Raw genomic sequence first — 17,428 nt, 5'->3', positions numbered from 1 at the left:
TGTATGTATTTTGTATCGTGCAGTCTTGCTAAATTCACTTTTTTTGAGACATTAAGATTTTCACAGCATTATCTGCAACAAAAAATGAACGTTCTATTTCTTCCTTTCTTAACTTTATGCTTTTGTTTTGTTTTACCTTTAGCACTGGCTAGCCTCTTCAGTGCAATGTTGAATAAAAGTGGTTACAGCAATTAGATTAAATTTTTTTCTGTCAATCTTAGGGGGGAAAGCATTCAATAATACACTATTAAGTATGATGTTATTGGTAGGTTCTTCATAGAAGACTTTTATTAGCTTGAGGAAGTTTCCTTTTATTTATTTATTTATTTTTTTGCTGAGAGTTAAAAATATATCAGAGGCTTTTTGGCTCCTGCACTTGTTGAAATAATCATATGGTGAATTAAGTTAATCGATTTTCTATTGTTAAACCAACTTTGCACTCCTGGTGTAACTCTCACTTGGCCATGATATATTATCAGTTCTCTATATTGCTGGATTTGGTTTGCTACTTCTAAAGAATTTTTACATTTTTGTAATTGAGGTTTATTGGTCTGTACTCTTCCATTTTTGTAATGTTTTTGTCAGATTTTGGTATCAGGGTTATCCTGGTCTTGTGAAATATATAAGAAGCTTCTCTTTCTCTATTTTCTGAAAGAATTTGTATGAGGCTGAGTTATTTCTTCCCTAATTCACCAGTTAAGGTGTCTGGGCTAGTAGTTGGTTGCTTTCAAGATTTTTTCCTTATCTTTGAGATTCAGCAGTTTGACCATGATATGTCTAGGTGTGATTTTCCTTGTATTTATTTTGCTTGGATTTTATTGAACTTCTTGGATCTATAGGTTAAAGTTCATAGGCAGATTTGAGAAATTTTGACCATATCTTTTTCTGATATATTATATGTCCTATTCCTTCTCTCTTTCTGGGACTCCAATTGCATACATATTAGACTGCTCTCTAATGTCTCTCATGTCCCTCAAACTCTATTTTTTTCTATCTTATTTTTCTCCCTAGATTTGAGGGAATTTACACATAGACTTTGAGCCACCTTTCTATATGGCATCTCCTCTTGGATATCTCCCTTCAATTTCCACCTGTTGTGGCAGCTCCGAACAAGTTACTTCATACCTTAATCCATTAAGACTATGGCTTTCTGCTGGAGTGTCAGTCACTCCTGCTATATAGACTGGGTAGTGCCCTTAGATACTGCGTAAACTTGCAATAGCCTTCAGTTTCTGTCTGCTTTACATTGCTGTCCAATGTCCACAAGTAGTTTCCTTTCTTCATTTTCTTCTTCTTCTTTTTAACTTTTTCCAGAATTTAAAAGTGTTTTCTGAGGGAGGCTTAAATTATACAATCTACTCTATCATTATTGCAGCTGGAACTCTACCTTCTGTATTCTTAAGCTTAATTTGTTCACCATCCACCCTATCTTCAATGCAGAGACCCGAGTGTGCCCAGCTCAAAACGACTAGTCACTAGATCCTTACAATCCTGTCTCAGGCATGCTTCCTGAATCTACTGACACCTAATTTCCTTAGAGCTACTGCTCTAGATTTGAACCCCATTTAATTGGCCTTCCTTGCCTCCTAGCCTCAGTCACTTCCCATATCATTTGAGGTAAAACACATACCTTAGTATGTTACTACCTTATTTTAATATCTCTCTACACTCTTGCAGAATTAAATCTCCTTAGCTTGGTCTACAAACCCACTCACAATCCAGTGTTCTGCTGCTCCATGTAGACCCAATGTTCTGATTTGTGCAACTTTGCTATGTTCCTTGGACACATCAGAACTTTCCATATTTTTGTGGTTTTGTACTTTGTATCCTGCTTATTTGGGGCCATCCTTTTTTTATTTGGCTTTTCTAGATTTAGTCTTAAAATCTGATTCAAATACCACCTCTTCTGGAAAGTCCTCCCTGGATAAATTACCTCTGTCCTCAATACCTCTCTTCTGTGTTCTCATAGCACAAATCTGCATGTTGACTTAGTTGGCCAGTCTATCTATCTATCCATCCATCTATCTCTTCTGTATAATCTCCTGTTTTCCCCAGTAGATTCTAATCTCCTTGATCAAGGTATTGTGTCTTTCAAATGTAGTTTTTTGGTCTTCATAACCTCTCAGAAGCATTGTATATCCTGTGTAGATTCTCAATGTATATTTTTGTTGATGATGATATTACAAAAAATATTTCTCCAGTGGTACTCAAAGTAATTGTTCTACATATAGAAATTAAAGGCCACAGACCCCAAAGGAGAAACTGATCAGCCAGTTCGTGTACATTTATTTATTTATTTATTTATTTATTTATTTATTTATTTTTAGAACTATCAACCTCCTCACCAAGCATCCCTGTAGAGTTCTGCAGGAATGGTGGAACCTGGGAAAATGGCAGATGCATTTGTCCAGACTTATGGAAAGGATGGAGATGTACAATCGGTAAGTTATTTGGGATGGTACTAGGGTTTGAGGCTTAGGTGACTTGTGTTAATAAGGACAGCAGCAAAGCTTTTTGAAGTTTCTGTTAATGATTTAGTAACAACAGGTATAACGAGGGTGGCTTTAAGATGTGTTTGTTAGCTTAAAAGTAAAAGTGGAGTATTCTTTTTGGGGTATTGAATTATATGTTCAAAATACCTAGTATGTTTCCCAAGTATCAAGCTTCTCTGTAAACTGACAGATGCTTTTCCTTCTGGTTGCAGTGTCTACTTCAGGCCAATGGGTGGTATAGTTTCCTCAGGTCCTTTCAGTTGGTGATATGCTGTATCACCCCATTTCAAATATCACAATTCCAACATATTTAACTTTTCTGAAATCAAGGTACACCTTCCTATCCAAGTATATATTTAAATGAAGTTTTTGTCTTTTCATCCTTTCTCTTGATGAGATGTTTTTAAATTGGTGGTTTGACTTCAGGCTGTGCTCTCTCAGAATCAATGTTCAAAGCCACTTCTTTTTTAAATTGAAGTATAGTTGACACACAATGTTCTATTAGTTTCAGGTGTACAACATAGTGATTCAACAACTCTATCCATTATGCTGTGCCCACCACAAGTGTAGCTACCATCTGTCACTATACAAGACTATTACAGTACCATTAACTCCATTCCCTGGGCTGTACCTTCCATTCCCATGACATATTCATTCCATAACCAGAAGCCTGTACCTCCCACTGCCCTTCACTCATTTCACCAATTCCCCCACACTCTTCCCTGTGGCAACCACCAATCTGTACTCTGTATTTATGAAACTTTTCTGTTTTTTGTTTGTTTATTCATTTGTTTTGTTTTTTAGATTCCACATATAAGTGAAATAATATGGTATTTTTCTTTTTCTGTTTGACTTATTTTACCTAGCATAATACCCTCTAAGTCTATCCATGCTGTTGCAAATGGCAAGGTCTCATTCTTTTTTATGGCTGAGTAATATATATATATATATATATATATATATATATATATATATATATATATATAGTGGACACTTAGGTTGCTTTCATGTCTTGGATATTGTAAATAATGTTTCAAAGCTGCATCTTCATCTGCAGTGTGCTTCCCAATACGCTGTACACTTTATGTTGCCTGCTTAGGATCCAGAGTCTTAGAAAGGCACTCCTATAATTTCCTACACTCCTGCAAGCCAGTATATCTTACATGCTCCATGACTTAGGTCTTTTTGCTTTGACCCACATCCTGATGATGCCCTTTGTTACTATGGGTTCTATATCTTTAATTTTCAAGATTCCATCTAATCTGATTTCAATATCCTTTCTGGTGTGTTAGTGCTCATGTCCTACCTCTACCAGGTTATATACTGTGCACATTTTAACTAGAACCCATTGTCTAACATACTAGTTTTTCTAATGGTATTAACTCAACCAGATAAAAAAGTATGAAGTTCCTGGTGGGTCAGTGGGTCCTAAAATTTTCTATTAGCATTCGAAGTATACTGAATAGGTTTTGAACTTTGAGTTTGAAATTTCAAAAGAAAATTATAATTTATGATGAAAAATTTTTCTTTTCATTATAGCTAACTTCTGTGAAAAAAGTACCTATGAGAGTTTTACTTTTGATAGAATTCCAGCAGGAAAATATGGATCTTCCCAGCAAAGATGTGATAAGGACACTTTAAATGGTATGTGTTTTTCCAAACATCACCTGTTTAAGCATATGAATAACTATGGTGGGTCATACCTATCATCCCTCCAACTAGTATTAAGTCCCTGAAAGAGGCATCAAGGAAGGTTTTGGCTGTCTTTCATGATGCCCATGTTCAAAGTTTAGGATACAACCTCACAGAATTCTAATTCTCCTAAAAACTGTAATATGGATCAGTTATAAATTCCTTTTATAATGGGATAGGCTGGTGATGGGTAGTAAGGAGGGCACGTATTGCATGGTGCACTGGGTGTTATACGCAAGTGATGAATCATGGAACTTTACATCAGAAACCAGGGATGTACTGTATGGTGACTAACATAATATAATAAAAAATATTACTATAAAAAAGAAAGAAAGAAAGAAAAATTCCTTTTAATCCTTCTTCCATTGGTTTATTTTCCCAGTTTCATCTATGTCCTGGAATTTGAACATATTAATATCTGCTCATTGAGTTATATAATTTGTCTGAATTTAAAACATTAGCTATAGATTTGCACCATATCTGCTTTCAAACATCGTCTTTCTGGGCAGAGATGCTCAGTTAAGTCTGTCCACAGCTGGTAGGTCTTCATCTCCTTGGTCATTTTAGTTATGCATCTTGGAACATTCTCCAGCTTCATCATACCTCCCTTGAAGCATGACAACCTTGCTTGCATAGACACATTCCAAGAATAAAGGAGCAAATAACATTTTTAACTTCTAATATGCTTCCTGATGATATCCATGATTTGGGTGACTTCTTTCAATGCTGTGTTGGGTAATACCTTCTGAGAGCGTCCCTTAAAAATTCATAGATTCCTTTCCTGACAGCTTAGAGCCCGTTATGCTGTATGATTTTCCCTTAATGTTTTATCTGAACTTTGTTTGCATTGACTTTCATTTGCCCAGTCCTCATATTTCTCATACCTTCCTGCACGATATCATCATTTCCTGCAGAACTGAATATCTCAATAACACGGCCAATTCTAGATCATTTATGAAAATGTTTGATAGAACTTCTGTCAGTAATAATCCTGGGGAGAATTTCACATTTTAGTTCTATATTTATTTTCATGTATGTCAAGGGCTTTTTGAAACACTGTAGTACTTACAGGTACTGGTCTTTCCTGTGTGTTTCTTTATCTTACTTACTAAGAGATCATGTAGACCAGTATTCCATTTGCAGAATTAAAATTGCCTCTGCCCACATGTACCGTGCCTACTCAAATATTCATGATCCTATTCTTAGGTCCTTCTAGCTTCTTGATTAAAAGCTCAGAAGGTAAAAGGCAGGGAGGTTTCATGTTATTGGTACTTACTACTTATACTCTATGATATGTCTATGGATACCTATCATCTTAATTTTCATTAACTATTTCATTAACTATTTCATTATAATTTATAAAAGTGATACAGCTACAAAAAATAACTGTGTGCTACCAAGTCAGGAACAGTAAAAAAAAAAAAAAAAAAGCAATATGCTTATCAGGGGACATCACACTTATTTGATATACATTATGTTTTTGGGACAAGAGAATCACCATCTTTCATTTGGTTCTTTCATTTGGTTATATTTCTTTTCTGAGCAATTATTACCAACACGTTTATTTTACTTACCTTTGAATTTCAGACTGAGCCTATAAAATAATTTTAAAGGTATAGAATCCAACTATTGGCAAATTTGCTTTTAGTTTTATATTAAGAATTAGAGGATATAGAGAGGAATATAGAGGAAAAGATGCATTTGAACTATATCCCCTTAAAAGAGTAAAATTCTACATATATATTTGAAATTTTCATTATGTCATAAAGTAGATATGGAGCTATCATATAAGTTAAGAGTGGCTTCAACCTTCTACTTTGTGTCTCAAATTTCAATTTCTCAAGGTGTTACCTCAAGAAGTAGCTCCTGGAAGCTGTTCCTGAGAAAAGTTTGCCGTCTGATCAGCTGTCTCTCTAATGACAGCTGGAGGTGATTTTATCTATTAACAGGCTCCTAAGCATTAGTCACAGGAGGACACTGAGGTAGGATGGCTCAGTGATAATTACAGGAAAAAAACCCAATGATTCAAAAAGTATTTATTGAGAGTGAACCAGATATCAAATAAGTGCGACAATACAATAGAACTCTTTCCTTTCAGGTGTTACTCAGACTTGTTTAAAGAAGGAAAGATCAATATGTAATTCAATATCTAGTAGGACTTTTTCATATTATTTCTGATCTCTCAGCCCTCATCCCATCCAATTCAAAGCCCTATGTACCTAGTTGTGGAAGGCACGTCTTCCTTGCGGACTTGAGGTAGGAAAGAGTTGACTGGTCTTTTGAATTTCAGATTTAAAAATCAACACAAGTGACATCTTCCTAAAAGTTTCCTGTAATGACTGCCTGATTTTCCATGGCTAGATATTAAACCATCCCAAATTTTGTGGCTTCACTGAATAATGATTTAGATTTTTCATAGTTCTATTGGTTGATGGACTGCTGGAATGTCCAAGACAACCGCACTCACGTGGCACTTCGGTGCTGGCCAGACGAGCTAAGTTCTCTTACCACATAGCCTCTCTTCTCCAGTAGATCAGGGCTGCTTCCTTGTACAATAGTCGCCGGGCAGTGTTCCAAGAGGGCAAAGGCTGAAACTTCAAGTCTTCTTGAGGCCCAAGTTCTGGAGCTCTCACAGAACATTCTGTTGGTCAATGCAAGGTTAAGTCCAGCCCAGATTCAGAAAATGGAGGAATAGACGCCACCTCTCGGTGGGAGAAGCGGCCCAATCCCACCGAGAAGGGGCTGTGCACAGGAGCAGGCAGTTGCCAGTGGCCATCTCCGTAAACACGGTCGTTTTTTCTTCTTTTTATTAAAGCGGGCAATCCAATAGCAACCCGGCTGTGCAATATTACTACAGATGGAGAGATAGTATTACAAAACGCGACAATAGGAAATTGCAATGAAACTCTGGAAACCCTGGAAAAGCAGGTACGCCACACGGTGCATGTGCTGGGCAACTGGAAAAACTTCCGACTGTGTAAAGTCTCTGTTCTTTACGTACCTAATGGCCAAATCAATATTTTTAAAACTCTCAAATTAGAAATAACAAAAACTGGTAACTGAAACCACTCTGTTTTTTTTTTTTAATTGACGTCTGTTTGTGAAAAAGGACCGTTGGACCTGTTGGTTCAGCAAATTTTAGCAAATGAGAATCTATAACACATTTTAAATGACCTCATCTTTTTACAGCAGTGAAGTGTTGATTGAAAATAGATCACTGACATTTGAGACCAAAAAGGAAGTTATTCTAATGGTTGACTGAATCAGAATAAAGAGAAAAAACAACAATGACCATCAAAGACCTTTCAAGGCAGGGAACCCTAGAACCTAATGATGGTGTCAGGGCTATATCTAAGTGCCCGTGCAGTGGAAAATATATATGACTAGGTATTTTGTCATGCAGATTAAATTCTTTTGACCTAGTGTGTACCTAAATGCAAATGCATGGAATTACTAATATCTGGGGCAAAGAAAGGGGAAGAAAAGGAAACTTTAAGTGGTCCTTCTAAGTACAGGGCATGTTAAATATGTTACTGCATTTAGTCCTTACAGAACCTTAGTTATTTTCATAGATAGAGGGGTTATACTAATTATTGAGCCACTTACTGAGTGCCAAAGCCTGAGCTAACATTTTACATGTTATTTTATCATATTTAATTCCTATAACAACTATATGGATATTAATATATCTCTTTTATAGATGAGGAAACTATTTCTGAGAGGTACAGTGAAACACAGCCAAAAAGGGATGGAGTGACTTTTTATTTTAAAGCCCACCCTGTATCACTCTGGCTCCCTAATTGTAGATGGGCAGGGTTAGGGGTAGAGATGGGGTTGGGAGTGGAGTGTGGAGATGGCTGTCAACTCCATAGTTGATGCCAACTCCACAGATTGGGGGAAAGGCCTCATGTTCTGGGGTCTGACTAGCCGGTTTTTGGCTGTCGGCTCTGAGGCTCGTAAGCTGCATGGACTCCTTTGCCTCTCCAACCCTTTAAACAGGGATGACGATGCTCCACTCACAGTGTTGTTTCGTGTATTAAATGTGATAACTCCTATAAAACATCCAGCAAAGTGCCTAGCACAGAGCAGGGACCTAGCTATTGAGTGAACGCTTTCATTGTTTCTATTGATTGAACATTGTTTTCAACTCTCCCCAAAGTTGAATGGCCTGTGACCTCAGTTTGATTTTTGAAATAATGCTGCCATCTAGTGAAAACTAAGCCACATACACACATGTTAACACCTGGCTCTACTAAAGACAATATGGGTCTAGGTCAGTGTTCCCCAATCTGTGCTGAAAAGCTAGTTTTCAAAATTTCCAACCCCTTGCAGGCCAATAATTTTGTAAAATGTAATAAAAATGAATTCCTAGGAAAATGATGAAAAATGATATATAAAATACAAATAATTTTTTTCCTCTTTAAAAAAGTTTTAAATTATTTATTTACTTATTATTGACGTATAGTTGACACACGGTGTTACATTAGTTTCAGGGGTACAACATAGTGATTAGAACAAGTGTAGCTACCATCCAAATATAAATCACTGAAAAAAAATCGTTAGATTCAACGGCATACAATTGTGTGAGTTTCTGACCAGTTACAGTCAGTTTCTGCGCTTATTCTTCCTGTGAACCCTGTAACAGTTTGTTCGTAACTGTTTGTTACAAAGTTCTTCGATCTCACTGGAGTAGCACCAGTCTACCTCAGGCTGCCTCAGTTTGTTAATCCTGGCAGATAGTACAGGCAGGAGAAGCCACCAACCTACACGTACTTTGTCCTTTACACAAGGAGAGAAGCAAACACGAAGAACTGAGTAGATGCAGGAGATTGAGGGTCAGCTAAATTCCAGTTTATTCGCCTGCAATTGCTTGCGAAGTGTTTAGACATAGTTGTATAATGTTAGGGTTTTGTTTTTTCTTTTTTAAACAGATAGTCAATATCTCGACACAGTCTCTGAATATATCTGCTGAAGCTCAGATTTTAACATCTGATGTCGACAGAATAACTCCCGAGGGCATCATTTCTGCTACTAGAGTGGTCGGGCAGATCTTCAACCCAACCAGAAATGCTGTCTATGAGGTGAAACTCACAAGGTTTTTAAAAGGGGGGAGGGGAAGAAAAAACAGAGAAAGACAAAACTAGAAATCACTTCACTTAGTTCAATAGTAAGTATACTAGTTATGCTAAGTATTATGGGCTACCTGTTTCCACAGTCAGAGCCCTGCAGTCTTATTTCGTTTCTGCTTCTGCATCTAAGCGTCTGCGTTTTTGTTCTTGGGGGTGGGGTAGAGGTTCTGTGAAAGACCTTGCTCGGAGGCAAATTCAGAAGCCTAAGCTTCCGGATGGACTGAATTTAGATTTTCCCCATGCCTTATCTTTATTCTCTCTGCCACCTAAAACTAAACCTTCAAGTTTGAAAAATACTTGCCTCTGGATTACCATACTAATTGTGCCACTCGATACCGTCATAATGAAAGACAATGACGGTGATGCGGATGTGTGGTACATGTGATGATGTGCCTAGGATGATCGTTTGCTGCTTCTTCTGACAGGCAAAAGTAATTGCTGTAACAACAGTGAGTCAACTTCTAGATGCCGGGGAAGCTGTTTTTCAAAAAGCTGCTGCTGCTGCTACTGATAATGATGACACCTTTGCAACGTAAGCACAACTCCAGCTGAAAAAGAAAACGTTACAAAGCGCTCTCAGGTTTCCTAGGTCAAAGCATGAAGAGAAGTGTCTTTATTTCTCTCCCGGCTGCACTAACTGGCTGATTCCTCTGAAATGCAGACTGAAGCCTTGGCTTTCCACCTGATCTTCATTTAGTAGCTAGTGTTATATGTTAACTGCTGACTCCTGGGGTGGCCCTGGACTGGGAGATAGAGAGCAACTGGGATGATTTAGTTTAGAACTTATTTTCCTAGCCTTAGTTAGGCATGGCCAAGGGTCAGCCTGCAAGCACAAAAAGAGCTCTTCCAGCTCTTCTCAATGTACAGAGCTGAAAATAATAGCAGAACTTTGCAGGGCATGTTGCTGGCTCCCTACACACAACTCTGCTATCCCCCGGATCCTGTGTATCTTGGTTAAGCTTTCTTTAGCTTTCCCAAGCCTACATTGAAAAAAAAAAAAAAATCCAACTCTACCAGCTTTCTCTTTTTTTGATTCCTATGTTTTGCATACTTTTGGTTGTATATTTATAATAAAACTCATGTACTTTAGTACAGAGATCCCTTACTAGGATTCATTATGTTTTAATCTTACATATAGTTTTCTTGATTTTTAAAAAATTTAAGTAAATCTGTATGCTCATTATAGAAAAATAAGAAAATATATAGATGAACAAAAATTTTAAAAATTGTCTCACCTTTATTAACCTGTTGGTATGTATTCTTCCAGACTTTTTTCTTTGTATGTGTGTGTGTTTGTATCATATTACATAGTCTACTGATTTATAGCTTGTTTTTGTCACTTAATATTACCTTATGAACCTCTTTTCAATGTAAATATCTATACATATACATCATAAATTTTAGATACTGCATGAGTGAACTTTTATTTAAGCAATTCCTGCTGAAGTACATTTAGATTGCTTCAAGTCTTTTAATATTTTGAGCAATCAACATTCTTATACATAATCTCTGTTTACGTGGCCCGTTATATTTTAGGAGAGATTCCTAGAAGTAGCTCTCAGTTTTCTAATTTTTACAGTGTTGAGCCCTCAAAGTAGAAAAAGGACAAAAGCTTGAAATGGTTAGGACATTCAAAAGATGATAATTCTGAGAGATGGTGGTAGAGGTTGTTGTTTCAGCAGTTTAACTGGTGTATTTTATGACTTCGAATTTCAGTAGGAGTCTGGGCCCTTCTCACTGGGAGTGTGGAGACTCCCATTTTTTTTGAAGTTGGGGAAGGCAGTGGCCATGGGATTCAGAGTCTCTGTTCAGCGAACATGGAGCTTGAGAGCCGGAGTGGGCTCCCTTCAGAGCTGGAGGCTCTGTGTTTGCAGTCTTGCTCAAGGGAAAGAAGAAGGGTGGATGTTCTGGTGAGAAAGCTGAGGAGAGAGCAACTGTGAGATTTGGCTGAGAAAGTCACACCATGATACAGGTGAAAATACTGTCCTGGCAACAAGCAATTATGAATTTTACTGACTTAAGACATGGAGAAAAACTTGGTTCTGTGTGGTTTATGTGCAATATCCAAAGGGCTTCAAAAGATGTGATTAGAGGCTGAATAAAAATTTTAAATATGGGACACACTGAAATATGAAATGTTACAACCACACTCATAGTAATTCCTCCCAGTCTGGATTTCTAGTCTGCTTACTTTTCTAATCCTGGTCTGTCGGTTGACTCTCCCAGGTGATCTTATGCATAAGCCCTTGCGGACTCGGAGCGTTTTTCACTTAGATAAAGCTCTCGCCTCAGCCTCCAGCCCCCACATCAGATCACCAAGCACTTAGCACTCCTTAGAAACTGCCAGCAGAGGTGACTCTAACGCTCCTCTCTCCCTGGAGAAAAAAATTAATTGCTGATCTGGGGAACTCTTCTGTCCAAACTCTGTCCCCTGAACCTGGGCCTACCTGTAGCGTCTGCTGACAGACACCGGGCCTTCGTTGCCCATCTCACTTTGGCTTCTCCCTTCTTCCATTCACAACTTCCTTTTTGCAGCCCTAAGCTACTGGATTCCCCTTCTTTAGTCATAGGGAGAAGTGGACAGTGTGAGACTGAAACAGGAGAGTGACAGGGAGGGAAAAACCTGCCCAGCTCCATCTTGCTCAAGTTGTCATAGTGGAGTTCTCTAGCACCCATTCATCCATTCTCTTGGTCTGAGTTGGGAGGAGCCATGGGCAAGGTCTCTGCTGTTAAAGGCCTCCTACTATAATCAGTGAAACTAGGACCTCATTTCTCCATGTTGATCACTTGTTGCAAAGACTGAGCTATCATCCTGAAACTTTGCTGTCAAATTCAGGGCTCATAATTGTCCGTGTTTACCTGTCCTTGGGAATGCATAACTGCTTCCCTAATAGTGACCATCTTGTATGTTTACATTTCACATCTCTATTTGTATTTTTGTTCCAGCCAGCCTTCTTTGGTTAAAAGATGTCCGCTTAAATTAACTTGACCAGCGATCTATTGTAAAGAGGCTTACGGAATCTCATGGGAACCTAGGAACCCTATCATAATGTGGCGGGGCTTTATGGATTCCGGAGTAGGGAGATGGCAGGGCATCCAAGGCAGCTTTGAAGGTCCCCGCAGATGAGTTTGTGGGCCTTCCTTCTGGGATAATATAATGGTTGTGGCCACAGCCTTTGGAATCAGACAGTCCTGGGGTCATCTTAGCATTGCTAATTAGGAGGTACATGATTTTGGCCAAATTCATTTCTCCCACTCTCTGAGGAGAGCCTCAGATTCTTCAGTATCATATGGAGTAACTTTGAGACTCACTTCAGTAGGATTCTTGTGAGGCTCAACTGAGTTAATATATGTAGATCACTAGCACGATACTTGACTCATATATATTTAGTCAAAAAAAAAAAAGGCTAGCTGTTGGTCTTTGTAATTAACATGACTCAATAAACATGTATGTTTCATCTTTACTTCTAGTTTCTGCTCTCTCATAAATTAACCCTGTTCATGACATAGGGGAAATATAATTAAAAACAATCTTTTCTCAACCCGGAAATGCTCTCCACAAAGATAGTAGAGAAAGAAAACACTTTTTACTGCATAAGCATTAAACCAGAATGTGATGATCATAGGCAAACACTAAGAGATTGCAGACAGAGAGGAATCTCACCTCTTTATATAGCCAAGCAGATATAACCCAATACATATGTGTTTTCAGGTAATCAATAACTAGTCCTCAATTAAGAGAACTTGACAACACTGTCATACGTAGTTCATCCTACATTAACCCAGTAATTGAGGCGACCATCTGTGTTAGCTAACTGACTTTATCCAGAGGAAGAACAAACTTCTCATGTCTTTATGACAAGAGGTAGCTTTGCAACTTGGAGCAAGGTACCCACACGCTAAAATCAGGCTCCTACCCTCCACAGAAACTGGGAAATAGGGAAACTAATTCCCTTGATGTTCACATTTCAAAGAGATGGCTTCAATATCCTTGAGAAAGACATTCCTAGGTCATAAAGTGGACAAAATGCCAATCTACTTTTCAAAAGAATTTATATATATATATATATATATATATATATATATATATATATATATATATGTATTTAAGATTTTATTTATTTATTTGACAGAGAGAGAGAGCGAGAGAGCACAAGCAAGGGGAGCAGCAGGCAGAAGGAGAGGGAGAAGCAGGCTCCCCGCTGAGCAGGGAGTCCGATGAGGGACTGGATCCCAGGACCCTGGGATCATGACCGAAGCAGAAGGCAGATGCTTAACCGACTGAGCCACCCAGGCGTCCCATCTTCTTTTATTTTCAACAGGAAAAATTAAGCCTCTTATTTTAAATTTGTATTTGTTCTTAAAATGACGGAATGACCTCTCTGGTCCCCTCTGAACTGTGACTTTCCTGATAAAACTATAGCACTAACTTGAAAATTCTTGAGTGAAAAGAATCTGATTGCTTCTTCCAGTCATTTATACTGCTCGGTGGCCAGCCTCTGCATTGGGTACTCTGAGGCAGGCACTCATCTCTAATCGAATCAGTTATGGCAAGAACAGAGAAGAATCATCTGGAAGGAAAAAATGACCTTAAATGTGGCTGTGGCTAGATCAACCCTTTAAAAGTGGTTGTGAATCCTGCAGTCACTCCCAGATATCTAGTACATCCTTCCCTCTAGCCTTCCAGTGCCTGAGGGAGCACCTCTTGCTATCTCCAGTGTTTCATAGGGTATGACTTCTTAGTTGTTGCTCAACAGATATTGTTTGGTTGACAAATGTATGAAATATATTCTTAGAAGATTAGAATTTTGTTAGGTTGTCTTCCTGTCTAAAGCAGCTCTGGAGTATGTATGATTATAATTCATTAAGTGGGAAATATATAGTGTGAACTGCTAAACATTCAGAAAATGGTGTTATAAATGGAAAACATTCCAAACAGAGAAGCCAACTTGAATGTTTCTGTATAAACGATTATCATATTCTCTTTATAAAAGCAATCTTTAATTATTTTAAAAATTTGTCTCTTTATGAAGTTAATTGGGGAAAGTGAAAAATACTTTAGTGGGCAAAATAAAGATTTAGATTATGGAACAACTACATTTTAATGAAATCCCTTCATTTCTGGGAAAACTAGATTGAATCAGTTATCTTAGCTGTAGAGATTTTGTTTTGTCAAGTACAAAAATAGTGCATATATTTCTTATAGGAAACAAGGAAAAGAAAAGGTCTTAACAGCTTTTCTTTGGAGAATACCAAATTGACAGGTTCCCCCACTCCCTCCCACTTTCCATCTAATCTTTGAAGTTATCCAAAGTAGAAAAGAACATTGTGGAAACCTGCAATGTAGAGTTAAGAACCCAGGCAGTGAGTTCAGAGCTCTGTTCTTGCATGGTTCCAAGTGGACTCTTGCCTCTGGAACCGACAACTAACAGGAGATGCTTTAGACCCCAAGGGGTTTGGGTGAGAGGAGGGAGTTGAATGAGTAAAATTGGTTCTCATCACTGGAGAAACAAGAAGCACATTTCTGGCCAATGATGGATAGCAACACCATCTTTTATGTGAAGAGCAACACAATAAAGACTATTTCTGTGGGGAAATCTGTCATTCTTGAGTTCCAGCTTTCTGGCATCTATATACAGGATATCCTTCAGTGGAGATGGTCCATCAGAACTTTAGAAAAAGTATATATATAACAAAGCAATATTCTGGTGAAGAAAATAAATTATTTTAAGTAGATTGGACCAATGTTCACATGAGTTCTATGGTCATGGCTTTCTACTGGAATGTGGGAGAGAACGCACACCTTTGATTTTATGACGAATCTCTAGAATATTACATTGTTATGTTTTGTCTTATACAGCCTTGTTGAGCAAATGGAGATTTATTCCACGTCCTTGGGTAACAAGTCAGTGGTGGAATCTAATGTGGCAGTACAGTCTGTGGATTTCTCTTCAGAAGGCACTATGCAGTCTACAAATGTTCGCTTCTCTGTGAAGAGAGGTGAGTTGTTTGTCTCGTATTTCTAGTAGCAGACAGCATTCTGCTATCAACCATGAATAATGCTCTGTCTATGAAAATGTAGACTTTTAAAATTCTACTTTTTTCCTTCTGACAGGAACTAGTGATTCTCTCATTTCTGGTTCCACAGTTGTGGACAGAGATGTGAGCGACCTTAATCCAGATGGGGAGACTGAACTTCAAATCTTGCTCAGTACCGCAAACAGTAGGTCTCAAACTTTGTTACATTAAAAAATACACTCAAATAGGGGATGCTTTCTGGCTCAGTCGGTGAGCATCTGACTTCCGGCTCACACCATGATCTCAGGGTCCTGAAATTGAGTCCCCATATGCAGCTCCCCACTCAGTGAGGGGTCTGCTTCTCCCTCTATCCCTCCCCCCACTCATGCACACTGCATGCTCTCTCTCAAATAAATAAATAAGATCTTAAAATTATGGTAATCTCAACTCCTATTCTAGATGATAGAGATGATCTCTTTTTTTCCTTTTCAAAACCTTTGGAGCAGAATTGAAATGCTCTGGTCATGGACACAAGTCTGTTTTCTAAGAAAAATCTAGCTAATGCAGGTCAGTTTTACACTTAAAAATATATTTAAAAATATTCAGTCATAAACTTTGCCCGTATTTACTAGTGGCATGGCACTCGCAGGCTCAGATTGGTCCTATGGACCTGCCTTGGGTTATTTTATGTAATATCACAGTCATCCTCTTGTAGCAACAGATTTTAGTTATATCCACTAATATGGTGCTCACCATGGGCTCCCTATATCTTGCATATAGCCCTTCAAAAAATTTTATGTCTAACAGGAAATGTTTGTACTCTTCAAAGTCTAAAATAATGATTATTTTGACAATAATAATAAGGAAAGCAAGCACACACATTTACTTTTATTCTCCCCCCAAATAGAAAAAATCCAATGCGGGGTGCCTGGGTGGCTCAGTTGGTTAAGCGTTGGACTCTTGATTTCAGCTCAGGTCATGATCTCAGGGTTGTGAGATCCAGTCCCACGTCAGCTCTGCACTGGATGTGGAGCCTGCTTAAGATTCTCTCTCTCCCTCTCCCTCTGCCCCTCCCCCCTCAAAAGAATAAACCTTAAAGAGCACTCCAATGTTAGAAAGTACACATTTTAGAATTCATAATAGCACTGATAAAGAAGAAGGGATATTATTCGTGGATCTGGTATGCTGTGGAATTTTGCTCTTATTTGCTTTGGCTACATGCTTTGTGAAGGTAAGAGACTAAACCTAAGTCTTTCATGTTCTTTTTTGTGTTATTCTTTTAATTTAAAAATATTTCATGCATATAGAAAAGCATAGATAATAATACACGCAGCACCCGTGTACCCACCAGCAAGGTAAACGGATATCAAATTTTGCTATGTTTGCTTCAGACCTCTTTAAAAAAAAAAAAAAAGGAAGATGTTACAGATGTACCTGAAGTCCATGTCCTATTTTTTCCCATCCCCCCCCGAACTTATATCTTTCTTAAGTTGGTATGTTGCATTTTTATTGTTGCCTTTAAACTTTTGCTACATATTTATATATCCATACATAAAATATTCTATTTTGTGGGTTTTAAATATTTACCTAAGTGGTATCATGGTATATGGAACTTGCTTTTTTTAAACTAAACATTCTTTTTGGGAGATTTATTCATATGTTATCAAGCATATTAGCTTTTGTCTGATAAATATGTTACAAGCATTGTTGCATTCCTCTTGCAGCTTGGAAATTCAATGATACGTTAGATTTTTTTTCTTCCGTTACTTGTGCATCTTATCGTGTATTTATTAGACATTCTGATTTTCTATTTTGTGACTTGCCTATTTAAATACTATGGTCATTTCTCTATTGGATTGTTTGTCTTTTTCTTATCGGTCATTAGAAGTTCCTCATGTACTCTAGACACTAATTCTTTATTGGTTATAAAGTTGCAAATATCTTTCCTCCAGTCTGTAGCTTTGTTTTGCTTGGCTTTTGACATCTTTTATCCTACCCAAATTTTACTTTATAGGGCGGTCCAATATATCAGTATTTTCCTCTATAATCGGTACTTTTTAAAAGAAGTCCTTCGCAATGTTAAAGTCACAACGATAT

The 17,428-nt window shown here is 37.8% G+C and overlaps 1 protein-coding gene across 1 annotated transcript in view; it reads left to right on the top strand.

Annotated features, from left to right (window-relative positions):
* The window catches only part of ADGRG7 (adhesion G protein-coupled receptor G7), a 76,960-nt gene that overhangs the window by 26,287 nt on the left and 33,245 nt on the right, over positions 1-17,428 (top strand). Inside the window, exons 2-8 of the mRNA XM_026492182.4 lie at positions 2,328-2,441; positions 4,032-4,136; positions 7,000-7,112; positions 9,116-9,265; positions 9,739-9,845; positions 15,174-15,313; positions 15,429-15,536. Of these exons, the coding sequence (XP_026347967.3) occupies positions 2,328-2,441; positions 4,032-4,136; positions 7,000-7,112; positions 9,116-9,265; positions 9,739-9,845; positions 15,174-15,313; positions 15,429-15,536 (837 nt within the window). The remainder of the gene's footprint in view (positions 1-2,327; positions 2,442-4,031; positions 4,137-6,999; positions 7,113-9,115; positions 9,266-9,738; positions 9,846-15,173; positions 15,314-15,428; positions 15,537-17,428) is intronic.

This window comes from Ursus arctos, unplaced genomic scaffold, assembly GCF_023065955.2.
Source record: "Ursus arctos isolate Adak ecotype North America unplaced genomic scaffold, UrsArc2.0 scaffold_4, whole genome shotgun sequence".
NCBI classification, from domain to species: domain Eukaryota; kingdom Metazoa; phylum Chordata; class Mammalia; order Carnivora; family Ursidae; genus Ursus; species Ursus arctos.
The sequence above is the reverse complement of the archived record's forward strand: the minus strand, read 5'-3'. Positions and strand labels throughout refer to the sequence as shown.